Genomic DNA, 17,219 nt, shown 5'->3' with positions numbered 1-17,219 from the left:
TCTTACTCCTAAATGCTGTGAGTTTGGCTGAGAGCAGCAAACGCCAAAATTCTAGCCTTCTCTGGTAGTATATACTTTTTTACAATGTAATTTTTGCAGAAACATGTATTTTTTGTTCACATTTAGCTTTTTCATTCTCATTTTCCTGTAATATACTTTCTTTGTTAGTGTGTTGGTATTTACATATTGCTATCCTTAATCAATTAACATCAGTAATTATCATACATTAGAACTAATTCCGTATTTTTTAACTTGATTTGATCCATGTTTGCATTTTTTCATCATCTAGTGTTTTTTTTTTTATCTTTTCAAGTGTTATCTTATAAATTTTACTAGCCTTCATTCTTTGATATGTTGGAAATGTTCCTAATATATAACATTGTTCATATATTTTACCTATCAGATGATCAAACTTGAAATAATCATCAATAAATCAATCAATCAATCATAATAGACCTATATGTAAACAACAAAAGTTTCATTTAATACAAATTGAGATATATGTTGCCAAAAAAATAATGTTCCAGCTTATTCATGTTATTGTGTTCATCTTTTTTACAAATTTACCCCATTAATACAAAGAAATTTGAAAGACTTACCAGGTTGTTGATCTCTTTTTCTCTGTCTGGAGCTGATCTAGCTGTGGCCTTAAAACAAACAATTTATTGGTTTAAAAATCTTTTACAACCTTTTAGTCTTCTATACTTACCTAAATAAAACAATTACTAGAAAAAGTAACATCTCATTGAACACTGATATGTGAGATTAAGAAATTATTCCTGTAAATCAAACTGAAGAAAAATACAAAAACTAAATATAATCATGCTTCTGTCTTTTCTTTCTTTCTATCTATAGTTATTTAATATATCTATTCTTTTAAATTAATTTTTTAACAATGAAATAAATACAGAAGTGATAACTTATTGTATATGTTGACAAAATTCTTAGAACTTAATACAATTAAATACTCAGTGATAATCCAGGAGAAAAAATATCAGAGGATTGGGGAAAGATAAATCGATTTTTAAAAAATGATAAAAATTTCATAAGCAAAGTAAAATAAATTCAGCTTTTTTCATGCTTTTACAAAATTCTTTTGAATCCCTCTGAAAATATTTCCTGGAAAGCCCTCATTTAATTGTATACATTTTAAAGCTAACAGCTAGTTCTGCAAAGCAACATGAGGCAACACCACACAGCTTACACACAAGACAATTCACAAATTTTATATTGTACTGGCTTGCTACTAATTTTACCTTCATAAAAACACAAAATTTAGCATTTTATAACAAAAACCCAAACATTGCTTTTACCCTTGTACTAAACTCAAGTAAGTTGCATCTATCATCAGCATTGCCACGAGACATGGTTCAATCTTACAAACTGGGTTTATTTATAATTTACACCAAAAATAAAATATTATGCCAGGTTCACACGTAATTCGAATTCGATTCGCATTAACTAATTCAAATTAGTTTAATTCCCATTTGAAACGTTATAACATCCTAAAGTCAATTCGCGTCAAAATCGCTTTACTGTCCAAACTATGTCAACTTTTTATTCGTATTCACAAAAGCGTATTTCTAATTCGAGTTGGATTAGTCGAATTAGCCAATTCGAATTAAAAAAGAAGAGTGTGTGAACGCGATAAGGGCTATTCCAGAAAAAAATGTATGGGGGGGTTGGAAGGCACTTTGTATTAATAATACATGGGTGATGGGTATCAGAGCAACTTTTCACACTATAATTTTTAATTACAATTGTCTGGGTGGCGGGTGCTGACAAAAACTGCCTTCCAACCCTCCCATACATTTTTTTCTGGACTAGCCCTAAGTGAATTTGATTCACATTCGATTTCGAATTCAATTCGAATTAAATGTCCGTGTGAAAGAGGCATGATAAAACTAAACATGCTAAAGGGAAAATATGTCTATGGAACACAGATGATGCCCCTGCTTGTATATGTTATAAAGGGACATAACTTTAGATTTCTATAAGAGATGGTACACCTCAATCTTACAAATTCGGTTTATTAATAATTTACATCAAAAATAAAATATTATAAAACTAAACATGCTAAAGGGAAAATATGTCCATGGAACACAGATGATGCCCCTGCTTGTATATGTTATAAAGGGACATAACTTTAGATTTCTATAAGAGATGGTACACCTCAATCTTACAAACTCGGTTTATTAATAATTTACATCAAAAATAAAATATTATAAAACTAAACATGCTAAAGGGAAAATATGTCCATGGAACACAGATGATGCCCCTGCTTGTATATGTTATAAAGGGACATAACTATAGATTTCTTTAAGAGACGCCACACAAAACCAAACCTGATCTGAGTTGTGTGGTATTGAGCATTGTGTATAAGTTTTAATTTCATTTGAATGAAGCAAACTTCAGAAATGCAGAAACCAATTAATACCTCTGGACAAGGGTAAACCTTTATGCTGTGATGTACAAATCATCTAGGTGTAAAATAAATTCAATTCTAAATTCACCCAGTTCAATTTCAAAAGACATGCACGACTGAGACAGGGTGAATTTCTATCCCTGTTATTTTTCCAATCAAATGTAAATTAGCTGCTATAAAAAAACAACTAAGGTAAAATCCTTTACAAGGAAAAGGCCATTTCAAAAGTTCTATATAAACATATTTACACTTTTGGTATTTAGCTAAATTTGTCTCTAAGTGACCTTAGATCAGCTCCGAATAACCTTTTGACGTTAAGCAACAATCACTTTTTTATTGTGACGTCAAATTTTATGAATTGTTAAGTCAAAATTTACGGGATCCTGTGTGATTCTACGTAATGGCGGACAAATTTGCATACAAGTGTAAATACGTTTATTATTTAGTTTGTTTCTTCCTAAAACGTATTATAAATATTCAAAGAATTGGAAAATTCAACTATAATCTCATAAAATCTTTCATTAAATGTATGCAATTCTATTTTGAACTTGTCTTATAAAAATTAAAGAATAAGCAATCCTTTTTTTTTCGAATTTAAAAAATCCCAGTTGTAAGTTGTTTTTAGTCACAAGCCATTATAAATCTAGCTGGGACCACCATGTAACCATGGCAACTACCACTTGGCAACGCTAACCACACCCCCTAAACAACAGCTTGTGCGCCTGTGTGTATTATGTCTGCCTCATGTAAATGCTGCAGAAATAGATGTCAACTTATTTGAGAAACCTTGATCATAGTCGATGTCTGCATGTCTGTGAGTTTCTTTATACATCTTTGTCCTCCCACTATATTGCACACCTGTAAAAAAACAAAAAACATTTCACTATGGAAAAAAAAAAATTGTAAGCCACGAAAATTGATAAATCCACAGTATATAGGGTGTTCTATTCATCAGATATATATAATACAACCTACCTCTAATGGTAAGTATGTGTGTTTCTGTTCCTGACCTACTTGTAGACATGGTAAATGTGGATACCTGGAATTATAAAAATTACAAAGTCAATAACAATAAAAAAAACTTTTGCATCAGGTCAACTCAATCTTTCTAACAGTGTCTCCCAAACTCTGTCTGACTGACAAAATTGTCAGACAAAAAATCATTCGGTCAGAAATTTTATGATTTTTTGGTTGAATATATAGTAGATATTTCAAATTTCTATTTCAATCAGAGAAACCCTAAAATAGTTTGATACAGTCTGTTCTAAGTAGATAAAAGCATCAATAACAAAATGTATTTGGTGCACTGATACTTGTATAGAAAGTGACAATAATTTTTTCAAATTAAACTTTTTGACTCTTATAGCAAGTTAAACAACACAGCCAAAACAAAAAGTAGTCAACACAAGACAGAAAACAAATTCAATCAAATATGGTATTTCTAAGTCACCAAACTCTCTTCATAGATAAACAAACAATACAATCATACATGTCATTCTTATTCACATATTTACACATGTTGTTCATTGCCATCTTTAATTGTACAATTTTATTCAGGTGTTGTTGGTTGATGTTGTCTATTGTATTGTCCATTATTGTGATTCCTGTTATAAATTATATGTTTTATAAAATGGTATTTTCCGACTTACTGTAACTTCATTTTATATCTCTCCAGGAAATATCTAGCTACTGTACACTCTACTGTTTGTCCTGATTCTAACTGTAACGGGAATCTGAAATATAAAGTAGATATCACATGACCATACATTCTATCAACAGGCTTTGGGATCTTACTTGTTTTTGTTAAACTTTTACATAAATTAGGCCATTAGTTGTCTCATTTGAATTGTTTTACATAGTCATTTCTGGGCCTTTTGTAGCTGACTATGGGGTATGGGCTTTGCTCATTGTTGAAGGCTGTACGGTTCCTTTAGTTGTTAATTTCTGTGTTGTTTAAGTCTTTTTGTTTAGAGTTGTCTTATTGGAAATCATACCACATCTTCTGACTTTTATATTACAACAATTTAACAGATGCTATCACTTTACATGTATCAAATACATTTAACATGGTATAACACAGTAACATAATTAAGATGAAGGAATAGGTAAATGGAATATTATTAATCTACATCAATATAACAGAAATTTTTGTATCAACAACATCTTTTAAGAATATCTATGTACTAGAAACTGGAGTACAGGTTCTTTTAAGAATAAAATAAGAACATTTTTTGCAGATCATACATGATTTTTAAACAAATGGTCACCTATTTTGAGAAAAATTGACTGTACATCAACTTTGAGTCAGAAATGTCACTTGAATAGAATATTGCTGATCAATATTCATTTTTCAAAATTCCATGAACTACATGTACTGGGTAATTAACAAAAGATTTTTTTATCAAGCTTAATAGTTACGGGACCTCAAACATCATCTTTGTTTAAAATAAGTACTGTTTACATTTCGTCACATTAGCTCCCAATTCTAGACTGATCATTACTAATTGTTTATACTTACGACTGAGTCTGTGCTGGTCGACGAGTCACGTTACATACTCTGTACTTCCTCCTCATGGTACCACAGTGAGTTATCTCTACTTTCAGACCTGTTATGTGACAGTGAAACAAATAAGAAAGTTACTATAAGGGCCATTCTAAAAGTGAAGTCTGTGCAGTGGTAAAGAGAAAGTAGCATGGTATGTAAAGAGGAAGTAAAACAAAGCATGATCATTCATTTCAGCCGACAGGCAAAATATTTACAGGACTATTATGTATCTTATCCGACTTTAAAGATTGCTGTTTGCTTCACATCGAATGGCAAATGTTCCATGCAAAGTATTGATGTTTAATCTGAGCTATGTTTTTTTTTTTTTATCAATGTCGAGTGGCAAATCTTTCATGCATGTTGAGATCACGGTGCTAAAGCATTCTTTTCCAGATTCCTTTACCTTAATTATGATGTAGTGTTTGAGGTTCTTGTCAGCATGTCGACTGAAGATGAGCAGTTTTCATGCAACACTTTTGAAAGTGATGAAGACTATAATAGACTTGATTCCAATAACTCAGACACCAAGTACTCTTTATTGGACTTTCTAACATGTCTAATGCAGTTGTTCAGAAGAAAACCAAAGGTTTTAGCCACATCCAAGATTCAGTACAAATATTATCTAGTATCATATTGCTATATTATTCTTTAGCCTCTACGGTGTCTTCCAACATCAAGGAATTCAATTTTAATTTTTATACATAGCTGTATCATGATTACATCAATATTCAGAAATTGTAACCCTAAATATTATAAATACCGTACTGATTTAAGGACTTCCGGAAAACATGTAAAAAAGTTCACTATACCTTGTGACCTAGTCATTTACATCTTATTTCAGCATTGTTTGGCATTCGTTTAAATGAAAGAGCCCCTAATTAAGCATAGTATTGAAGACTGAGGCTTGAATATATGTTGCAAAACCAATAATCCAACTTTCATATAATCTAATTATATTTTTCATTTGAAATATTTAACATTGATTTTAACTGCACACTTCTTTTAAGAAATCAATCCTAATACTCAAAGAGAGGTTTTCTTTGACAATGATTTTATATTCCATTCATTTTACATTTACGTAATCATGACCAAATACTGAACAAGAGCTTTTTTTTAAGCATATTGAAAATTGAATGGACTTATTCATTATTTTAATATTACTCATTTTTTATTGTCAAACCAATGATCTCCAATTTATTTTGTTTCAACTAGTGTTTTTTTTAACTAGAAGTTATCTTAAATTGAAAACTGATAAGCATAGCTTTCATTTTTACTGTTTTTGTGTATATAAGAATATATTACTAATTTTAAAACAGAATGTTATTAGCTTGCTGGGCAAATCTAGAACAGAAAACACATAAAGGCAGAGAGCAAACGTTCTCTTTACAAAATGAAAATGGACTAAATGAATTTTTGTTGTTGTAAAAAGCCATGCAATTCAAATAAAGATACATGTATTGCAGAAAACCAAAGGTTGAGTTTCAAACTATAATTGAGTTCAAATGCCACAATTCTATCAATATTTTTTTTTATAATAGGACAAAATTCTTACAAGATCAAAAATTTAAAGAATATTATAAACAAATCTTAAGACAATGTATGTTTTTTTTCCTGTGACAAACAAGTCCTCAACTAAAATCAAAATGAAATGTTATATTTAAATAAATTTTATCTGTGACGGAACGAGTCTCTTCCTTCTTTTTATCTTTACAGCTTTCTACTAAACAGAACAAACAACATTATAACGTCATATAAAATTCTACTAAACCTCAACACGGTATTTAAATCATAAAAGTTGCTATTATCTTTAACCACTGCACAAAACTAATGAAAAGTTTTGTAATAAAAATTTCTTTCTATTCATCCAATTTATTATGTTTTCCATTATTCTTTTAAATAAATTAACTTTTAACTGAAACTGTAAATATTACAAAAATAACTATAAAAAATTGAAAAAAATATATATAAATTAAGACGTAACCTATAACTTAAGCTAAAACCACAACAAATATAAGCATGCCAATACAATTAAAGGGGATTATATACCTCATGTGGTCTTAAATTCTTTTTTTAAGTAAAACTAATTTCCCACATATACCGGTAATCATTACCCTTAAATTTTCATGCAATTCCAAAAAAAACTTGTTTGGTTATTCTAAATCATCAGTTAGCATGAACACCATAATTATAGTGACACTGATTATTAATAAAGGATCTTATGCAGTCTGTTGAACACTTTTGGTTACTGATTTTTAAATAATTTATATTTTCTCAACACCCAGAAACATTATGCATAAATTTTTCATAATATTTGTTATCTTTAATCAGCATACTCCTTTTTATCTAGGCCCAAAATTAACAAAAATTTAAAATCTGTAATTTATCGTCAGAACTTTGGTAAGTTTAAGTTGTGTCATACATCAAAACTTCAGCTTCAATCACCCATACGAATGGATAATGTTAATAGATAATTCTGGCACACTTCACGAGTGTTATAAGAAGCCATTCATGTAAATAAACAAACAAATTCAGTGCACAGAAATATAGCATACCCATAGCCAGGAGGGGTTCGTTTTTTTTTGGACAAACCCCCCTTGAAAACAAATAAGCACTGTTAAAGTCAATGTTGTGTTCGAATTGTGACTGTTAAAGTCCAGTTTGTGAGTCCTACCAACCCCCCACCCCCTTGGAAATTCCTGGCTATGAGCCTGATATAGTTTTTCATTGGTAAAACATATGAAAAGATAATGACTATTTCTCTTGATTTCATGCTTGAAGGTACTGTATAGTATGCACTCCTGCCTGGTAATTTCAACAATAGTAACCCCAGATTTTGCATGTCTAAATTGAGAAGCTTAAAAAGTACAAAATTTAATTATTTTTTACATGTTCATTTACAAACTGCTTCTTGAAAAAACATAAAAATAACTAGTTTACAATTATCACTTTTTGCTTTTGAACTTCTAAATAACTTAAATATCAAATAAGTATTGCGCAACAGTAACTTAATACAAGTATTCAACAGTCTGCATTCACCAAAACAATCTTCAATGAAAAACTGATTGATTGTTGTTTATTGAATATCTCCAATGAAAGTAGAAATACCGTTTAATACACCTAGGCCCAAAACATGTAAATATTTGTTGTGGTTAGGGTTTTATAAAATTGCACATACCGTACGTACCTTTTATCTCCTTCGTGAACTTCACACGCTGGGAGTCGGTTAAAGGTCGTTTTTGTTCATGGACATCCTTGATATCTAACACTTCACACATAAATTCTATCACGGGCTGAGCTTTGTAAAAAGCTGTGGCTGATACTATAAGAGAATTTACAAAATATTGTCATCGCTAATTTTGCACTTAAACTGGGATTACACTGATGTCTGTAACAAAAGCCATGGACAAAGGATATACATTTTAATGCAGAAATTTTGGTGATTGATGTGCAGCAGTTAATGTTTAATTATTACATTAGATGTATGTTTCATTATAATATGTGATTCTGATTGGCTACTATGCAATCTCATCTTAAGCAACTTCATTACACAATAAAATTTATCATTCATGATGACAGGAGGTCCCACAATAAAGTGAACAGGTAAATTAAATAAAAACTTGAAAAAAAATCGTGTTTTCATGATCCTTGCTAAAAAAAAATGTAATTTAACTTCATGGGGTTGTAAAATCGTTGACCCTGCATACATTTTTAGATTCCACGCTTCATACAAAATGTACTTTAGTCAAGGCTTTTACACCCCAATGAAGTTACAAAAAGAAGCATTCAATTCTCAAGTGAAGAAATCAAATAATTGAATTAAATTAAACATTTAAACAAAATAACTTAACTTTCTAATCACACCTTAATTACATCAGATTAATTCAACTATCAAAAAGAATTATAATAAAAAATCTGATATCTATTTGTAAAAATGTCCTGATAAATGTAAACGTACCATCAATGTTCAGCATCATCTTCCAATGTGATGGTCTCACGCTCTGATGGAAACCAAACCACACCTCTCTACCACCACCCAGGGGATGGTCATAACCTTCTGGTGGTGAAAAAAATGATCTACCTACTGGGGTATAGCTGTAATAAAACGGTTTCATTGTTAATTTGGTAGGCAAGATTTGGATTAAATAATAATCAGCCAAAGGATATTACTGCTTCATCTTTGCAGATAAATTCTGTTCACTTAAACATGCGAGTTTCCTGGTTTCATTCTTCAGAAAACCAATATTGTCGTTTCCCCTTTAATTTAACTAATTGTAAGGAAATCACGTAAAAAAAAATACTTGAAATTGCTTCATCACAAAGAATAAAAAAGCTAATGCAGATTAATAGTACTCATTAAATAGGATGAAGGTTGGCACAGTTTAAAAGTTTAAAACCTCTGCATTTGTTTACACCTATCCTTAGTCAGGAACCTGTTATTCTGTGATTGTTGTTCCTAGTTTATTGTTTTCATATATAGATTAGACCATTGGTTTTCAGGTTTGAATGGTTTTACACTTGTCATTTTTGGGGCCCTTTAAAGCTTGCTGTTGGAAGTGAGCCTAGACTCTGTGTTGAGGCTGTACTTTGACCCATTAATGGTTAACTTTTACAAATGCAACTTGGATGGAGAGTTTTCTCATTGCCACTCATGACACATCTTCTTATATCCATCCTTGTCATTGACAGTGTTGAACTTGAGCAACACTCAGAAATGTAATTCAGTTAAGGTTGAAAGCTGGTGTGGCAGTACTGTTGATTAAACCATTCTGATTTGTGACTTAAGACTTAAAGACTGACATGACTGATTGAGTGTTGGTTGCTTAACATCCAGTGGCAATTTTTTTAGCTCAATCAAGTTGTCTGTAGTCACCTCAGTAGTTTTATAAATAGATTGAGACAAAGGTTTTCTAGTGTAATTTTTTTTAATTAATATTGATAAAAGTGCAACATCTAAATGTTCAAATTAGATATGCATTGTAATACAATTATAGATTGATATTTTTTTTAACAACATACTCAACAACATCAAACAGGGTACATTTGTATATAAGTTATAAGCATGGTCTACCTACCAACATATTGAACTATCTATAAAACATCAACTCTTTTTTTACGATTTTTTTCCAGCAAACTTCTCTAACTTACGTAAGACTAGGTAGGTGACGCATTATAACATCTAGGGCATTGGTAACATCAGTGGGTATTGGTCGTACACGTCCTTCAAGGGCTTCCTCAAGAGCAAACAGGCTAACCTGAGCACACCATTTTATTGCTACCTTGAATACACGATCCTTTCCCTCGCCTGGCAATGTGACTTCTAGTTCCACCTGTGACATAGACAAGACAAACGACACAATGATTGACCTCTACAACATCAACTAATTACTTACTTCATGCTTGGTAAATGGCGCATGACCACATCCAAAGCTTGAATGGCTTCAAATGGAATCTGTCGTGCATGCCCATCCATAGCTTCCTCAAGGGAAAACAGGCTGACTTGGGCAACCCACTTTATTGCCACTTTGAAAACCCTATCTTTGCCCTCACCGGGCAGAGTGACTTCTAATTCAACCTGTAGTGTATTAGACATACAAGTGTCAGTGGGCTGCTGCAGTCCAGAAAATTCAAAGACCCAGACCCCCAAAATTTGCATACTGTGGATTCATTCATTTTTCATGGGCTACTGAGCTGAGTTGATTTTATGGATCTAAATTTGCCTTATTATAGGTTTCGGCACAGACTTTTGCAGAATAAAAATGTCAATGATCAACAAAAATACATTATTACCCCTTGGTAACCCTGATCCAACAAAATTTAAACCCTTAAAAAATACATGATTCCACAGTAATCATTAAAATCAATTTAAAAGCCTTATGATGTTGTAGAAATTAGCATTTTAAGTACAGATCTGAGCCTTTCTTTTTAAGACTTAATTTTTCCATATGGCTACATACATGTAAGTATCAAATTAGTACATTTTTTTTTCAATAAAAGTGTTATTCAAATCTGACTACTGTAAAGTTATAAATTATTGCGTGCATTTATTATTGCAATTTTGTCATTTATCATGTTTAAGACTTAACAATTTTAATGTGTGCAACATTGAGAAAAATCCTGTTAAATTCATATAAAATATTCAAAATGCAAATCTAAATTATTGCAATTATAACCCTGTCCCATTTTTCGTAATAATTTCTGAATTTTACAGTACTTAACCATTTGTACAAATGCAATGAATGAAATATGTGATGAACTGCTGTAAAAATACAATAGGACAGAAATATTCAATAGGAATACTGACAAATATAACATACCTTTCAAAAATGTTTCTCCCTTGACATATACAGTACACAAAAAAAATTCCAAGATACTTTATAAAGCCCTCAACCCTTTCTTACCAACTTTCAAACTATGATATTTCATGATTTGTTTAAGTTTTTATGTCAAGTTGTACATATTTTGACAGATTTATTCATATTGTTTTTCCCTTGTGAAAATAAGTTAGCTTACAGTATCTCATAAGCAAGATGTTAATTTTAGAGCTCACGTTAACTTTTTCACCTTGAGATTTTTCCATAGTGTATGATATATCTATATAGGTTGGTTACTACTCATTTACACAATGTTTGTACTGTATAGTTTAGCCCCATGAAATCATTGTAAACATCTTAAAGGCTACTTTTCTCTGGTACCTTGTACTAGCTAAAAGCTACAAATTACAACTGAGCTAAGATTACTGTGTATTTGTCTGTTATGTTTATTTGATATGTGACACAGTGACATGATGACTATAAATAAAGCTTTTGAATATTGTATTTGACACCTTCATAGACTATCTGTATCAAGTAACCTACCCTATCTCTGCCTATAGGAAGTGGGTCCCTGCTATACAGATTCTTTCTACCATCAAACACTGGTTTCTGTCCATTAAATATCTTCTGACTGTAGGCTGTTACCATAGTCTCTACAATTTCTCTGTAAACAACAAAGATCATTATGAGGAATATGTAACATATCATTTATTTTCAATGACGATCTGCTCACCAAGTCAATACTATTTTCTCATACTGTAGATTTATTAGTATTCGAGCGAAACCAATTTTCATGAATTTCTGTTACAGGTGAACCTAACACTTACATCTTCAATGAATTACACATTTTCTATGGGCTTTGTATTCAAAGATTGTCAAACCATGAAATCATATATCCCCCAAAAATGCAAGTTTTTCTTAACCCTTTCACCGATTGCTACCCAAATTTGTGTATTTATTTCATTCACTAACACCATGTTCACAGTTTTTTTTTATGTTTTAATAATTTTTTCCTCATAAAATATTCAAATTTTCAATTTTTCTGCATTTTTTAAGTGAAATTCTAAAAATTCTGCTCTTTGACCACAAATCGTAATTTTTTAACCCAAAACGGCTAAATTTTGAAAAAAATTTATGAGGCTGTACAAATTCCCCACACTGAACGATTTCCATTTCAAGTGTTTTGTACATAAAACGACATTTTATGTCAAACAAGAATGTGTCCATAGTACACGGATGCCCCACTCGCACTATCATTTTCTGTGTTCAGTGGACCGTGAAATTGGGGTCAAAACTTTAATTTAAAATTAAAATTAGAAAGATCATATCATGGGGAACATGTGTACTAAGTTTCAAGTTGATTGGACTTCAACTTCTTCAAAAACTACCTTGACCAAAAACTTTATCCTGAGGCGAATGGACGCACAGACGGACGAATGAACAGAGGCACAGACCAGAAAACATAATGTCCCTCCACTATCGTAGGTGGGGCATAAAAAGTATACTCATTTGGCTTCAATTCTTCCATACTCTTTCCCAAAAAATGTTCCCTCATTTCAAATTCTCGTAAATTCCGTAAATTTCCTCTGATTTTGACACGGTTTTCAACAAACGGAACCGCCATGTTTACACTTTCATCCGGGTATTCATCAAAGAAAGATAACTCATGTTTGCACTGTTTTGAGCGGGAAATATAAAAGATGTATTCCGATCGTGGTAAAACAGGACTCATCGTCAGCAGTCTGAAGCGTGAATCATCGGCGAAAGGGTTAATCCATGAAAATATATGAATCCAGAGTATTCAACAATCAGCATCAACTAGAAATAAGTGTCAAAGCTCTGTTAATGCCAGAAAAATAATGATGCAAATATTAACAAAGGTGGTTTAATGCTTTCTTAACATCCTCAATTATTTCATTCATATTAAGGACAAGAAACAATCAATGATCATGCAATAGATAGGTTCTGTAAAGTGGAATGTGATGGGATATTTTTGAATGCTTGATTATAGGGATGTAAATACAAAGTATTGTGTATTTTGATTCAGTGAGGCAAAACTATATTACTTCCGGGTTATAAATTGATGTACTGTGATTCAGTGAGGCAAAACTATTATACTTCCTGGTTATAAATTGATGTACTGTGATTCAGTGAGGCAAAACTATTCTACTTCCTGGTTATAGATAGACCTACTGACCTGTTGACCCTGCGTGGACATTTATCTGGTGTAATGGCTATATCATAATGATGGATAACTCCTTTTGGTATGCGGACCTGGAAGTGATTGGCCCGCAGTAAGATTGGTTTGCCGTCAGTTCCATGGTTGGGTCTGGCTGGTGATATAAAATCTGCCCTTGGAACTGCTGGCTGAGGTGGTGGTAATTCGTGTAATTGGTGTGGTGGTACTGAAAGGTCAAACATATTATATACATTTGTGTACCTTATATATATTCATCAAAACAAAATAGTTTAAAAGTTGGCACAACTACAGATGTACAGATGATGCTATCTTTATCAACTGATTTTAAATTGTGCATTAATATTGAAAACAGCAGAGTAAAGCGTCAAAGGAAATGTACTAGCAAGGCCTTAATTAAAATATTGTGTGTTTCCCCAATCCTGACCCTGCCAAGCCAGGTGTGGGTAGGTAGGTAGGGAAATAATTTAATTTTTCCAAAAAGCTTAAACATTATCGGAATACAACAAGCCTGAAAATCCAAAATGAATAAAATAATATTTGACTTAGTTTTGACAATAAAATTTTATAAGTAGCACCAATTTTGCAGGGTTGGTCGGGTTTGGGGAAACAAACAATATTTTATTTTAGGCCTAACATGTTGATTGCTTTGAAATCTGCTTGTTATTGGACAACATGAGACCTCTTACCCATCCTGGTATGAAGTAACACAGACTTCAAATTCCTTATCAAATTATAAAGGTTCAAGACATAGGCTAAGTTTAAGCAATGTAATAGACAGTATGGTCTCAAACATAATTTCATTATATCAATTAACCCATAATGATCAATAACCATGGAACGCCAAAAGAAAACTGAATGGATTGAATGATGCCTCTGAATATTAAAAAGGCAGGCAAATACATGTATATATTAGATGAACATTCATAGGCAAATACTAAATGAATATTCAGAGGCAAATATTAGATGAATATTCAGATGTAAATACTAAATGAATATTCAGAGGTGAATAATTGATGAATATTCATGACTTACCTTCAGGTTGCTGTATTGGGAATGGTGTGAATGGTATTGATGTTTGACCTACAAGAGAGATTAACATAATGTTAATTATTTTCATTATGTTCAGGCAGTTCAGCTATAGAATTACAGACAAAAAACCCATATGATTTACTTTCATTTAATTCTTATTAAAATAAAACATACACTTGAACATGCTTTACATATTACAGAATATTTTAAGTTTATTAAATCATACTTACACCATGTACACATAAGTTTTCAATTAACTGAAAATTTATATTTTAGGAATAACTGTGTTAAGGACGAAAAACATATATGCCATGCATTCTTTAGAAGAATAATGCAATATTAAATATCTTCCTACATGTGTCATCTTCTTGGTTTCTTACCATCATGACCTTGGCTTCATGACCTTGTGAAATCAATTCTAGTGAAAATTACAAAAAATCAGAAGAATGATGAAAGTTTAATTGAAGTTGACTTCCATCTTTTGCTATTAATTTAGGTATGAACAGGATGAATACAGACACACTAACATTCTTGTCCAAATACCTTCTTACATTAGTTGACATCATTGAACATGTACATTCAGGATAACTTTATAATGGTGAATACTATTTGTACATGTACATGTAGGATGGTGATTAATAAGGGCTGTTCCAGAAAATACTATCCCCACCACCAAGCCCACCTTCATGTGGATGATTGTCCTTGAAATAACAAAATGCAAAGGAAGTGTTGTTCTATTTTTTTTTCAGTTGGTGGTCAGGGTTAAAAAAAAAAGTGCCATTTTTAGTATTTTCTGGAACAGCCCATAGGAATTATGGGTAATATAATACATGTAAACACAAATAACATTTAGCTAGCTCTTCATTCCTGTATAATAATTATGTATATGTATCTACACTAAATGAACACAACACCAAAATGTCTATTTAGGCAAATCAAAAACAGCCAAGCGTAAAATATGCAACCAAAATAAATAAAATCCATTTCTAAAGAGGTCCTGGTATAAAATTACACACAAACACACTGTATAATTGTTATTGATTGATAAACAATATTTGTTTTGTGAATATTAATTAGAGAGAACAACTTCTTGCTGTGACTTAAAGTAATGCTAAAGTTCTCATGACTTGAATCTGAATGCGGTTTGTTGTAATTTTGTATGCATAGTTGTGACTATTGTTTTCATGTGAAATAAGTTGAAATTTTGAAACATATTTGTGAGAATTTTATTAAGTATGGACAGGGGAGGATACATGTATTACAAAATTTGATTGAGAAGTTAAATCATACAACTGTTTTTAACTTTATACAAAATCTAAGTATCATTAGTAAACGTAAGTATTAAATATAAATCTAGGAGTACTTCTGTTATTCATGTTATTAGTATATGGTTTATTTTGTAGTTGTGCATTCATATTAACATAATTAAAATTAATAAATAACATATTTTAATTCAAATGTGACAAGATCAGAAACTTGACTATTACAGAATCAAGAAACATGTTTAATGATTCTGATACATGCATGTGTTCAATACATTTGTTTCATCAAAAGGTGATGGATTTGTCATCAGATTTGTAATAAATCTTATTTTTTCCAATTTTTACAAACTGTTTGAACACATATAAATTTACAACTTTACCCTACATGTATATTTCTTCAGAACCTTTTTACAAAATTGTAATAGCATAACATACTTCCATACAATGTGCAGTATCTTTTTATTCTAATTTATTCATTTTTAGTAATTTTTTCTTTTAAGGAGTCATTTTATTACTATATATTTTGTGATTTTCCAGCCCATGAGCACAAAACTTCATTAGGTTCTATGGTGACTTTATAAACTTTTTTAACAACACTTTCTCCTCGACTCAAAACCTTAACCCCTTTAAAATAACAACTTTTAGAAGAAACTGACAATAAGAAATATTTTAGTATACTGTACGTACCATTGAGTTGTTGGTTCATTATACTGGATATACCTTTAATAAAGAAAAAATGACGTCAGTCGATTTGTGTACGGCAAAATCGTGCTGGATTTTTTTTTATTAAAAAGTTTCATTCCATCTTACTACAAAGTGTTTTTTTCAAATGCTTTATTATGATTATATAGAGAATAACAAATCTCTAAAAAAAATCTGAACTGTCCAGGATATTTTTATTATTGGACATGGTGTGGGGGAAGTTTAAACGTCTTTTTTCTTCTACATATATATGCTTCAAGAAAAACTCTGCCCGTTATAGATAATTAAGGTAGAGACTTTCAAAATTATTCGTAGAATTTTACGAGTTTCACAATTTTTGTACACAAGGGCCTTAAAATGTTCATTATCAATATTAAGCCTCAAACTGTTTATACTTTGCAGATCAGCTACCATAAAAAAATAAAATTCTGCTTATATTTCCTGGCATGAAGATTTGGGAATCCACATACCATTTAAGAGTACTGAGTAAGACCTTATACACATATATGTCTGGTGGCTGTCTTTGGTCAGAAATTTTTCCCTACTAAGGTTTATAGGAAGTTTTAAGGCCCATCAATAGACTTGGAGTTTATCTAGATCTAGAGATCTGTTAAAAATGTTCTCTGTTTTTTTCTGGAAAGCAACATTTTTATGAGAAAACCAAAAATAAGTATTTCATCAACATAGTTGATAAATAATCAAAATGAATTCTTATCATGCAACTTTAAATAAAATTGCTCTTTTT

General features: G+C 31.2%; 1 protein-coding gene across 10 annotated transcripts in view; it reads right to left on the bottom strand.

The window, feature by feature from the left end:
* LOC134690810 (protein argonaute-2-like) overlaps window positions 1–17,219 on the bottom strand; it is a 35,854-nt gene that overhangs the window by 15,209 nt on the left and 3,426 nt on the right. For 5 of the 10 annotated variants that reach the window (XM_063550886.1, XM_063550889.1, XM_063550887.1 and 2 more), the window contains exons 2-13: window positions 16,460–16,492; window positions 14,514–14,561; window positions 13,479–13,686; window positions 11,825–11,945; window positions 10,116–10,297; window positions 8,926–9,062; window positions 8,146–8,289; window positions 4,944–5,031; window positions 4,075–4,158; window positions 3,401–3,464; window positions 3,212–3,283; window positions 600–647 (exon numbers count right to left, since the gene is read on the bottom strand). In XM_063550886.1, coding sequence (XP_063406956.1) covers window positions 600–647; window positions 3,212–3,283; window positions 3,401–3,464; window positions 4,075–4,158; window positions 4,944–5,031; window positions 8,146–8,289; window positions 8,926–9,062; window positions 10,116–10,297; window positions 11,825–11,945; window positions 13,479–13,686; window positions 14,514–14,561; window positions 16,460–16,492 — 1,229 coding nt within the window. The remainder of the gene's footprint in view (window positions 1–599; window positions 648–3,211; window positions 3,284–3,400; window positions 3,465–4,074; window positions 4,159–4,943; window positions 5,032–8,145; window positions 8,290–8,925; window positions 9,063–10,115; window positions 10,298–11,824; window positions 11,946–13,478; window positions 13,687–14,513; window positions 14,562–16,459; window positions 16,493–17,219) is intronic. The other 5 variants (XM_063550893.1, XM_063550891.1, XM_063550892.1 and 2 more) reach the window with 2 other exon arrangements.

This window comes from Mytilus trossulus, chromosome 11, assembly GCF_036588685.1.
Source record: "Mytilus trossulus isolate FHL-02 chromosome 11, PNRI_Mtr1.1.1.hap1, whole genome shotgun sequence".
NCBI classification, from domain to species: Eukaryota; Metazoa; Mollusca; class Bivalvia; order Mytilida; family Mytilidae; genus Mytilus; species Mytilus trossulus.
Note: the sequence above shows the minus strand (reverse complement) of the source record. Positions and strands in the feature narration are given on the sequence as shown.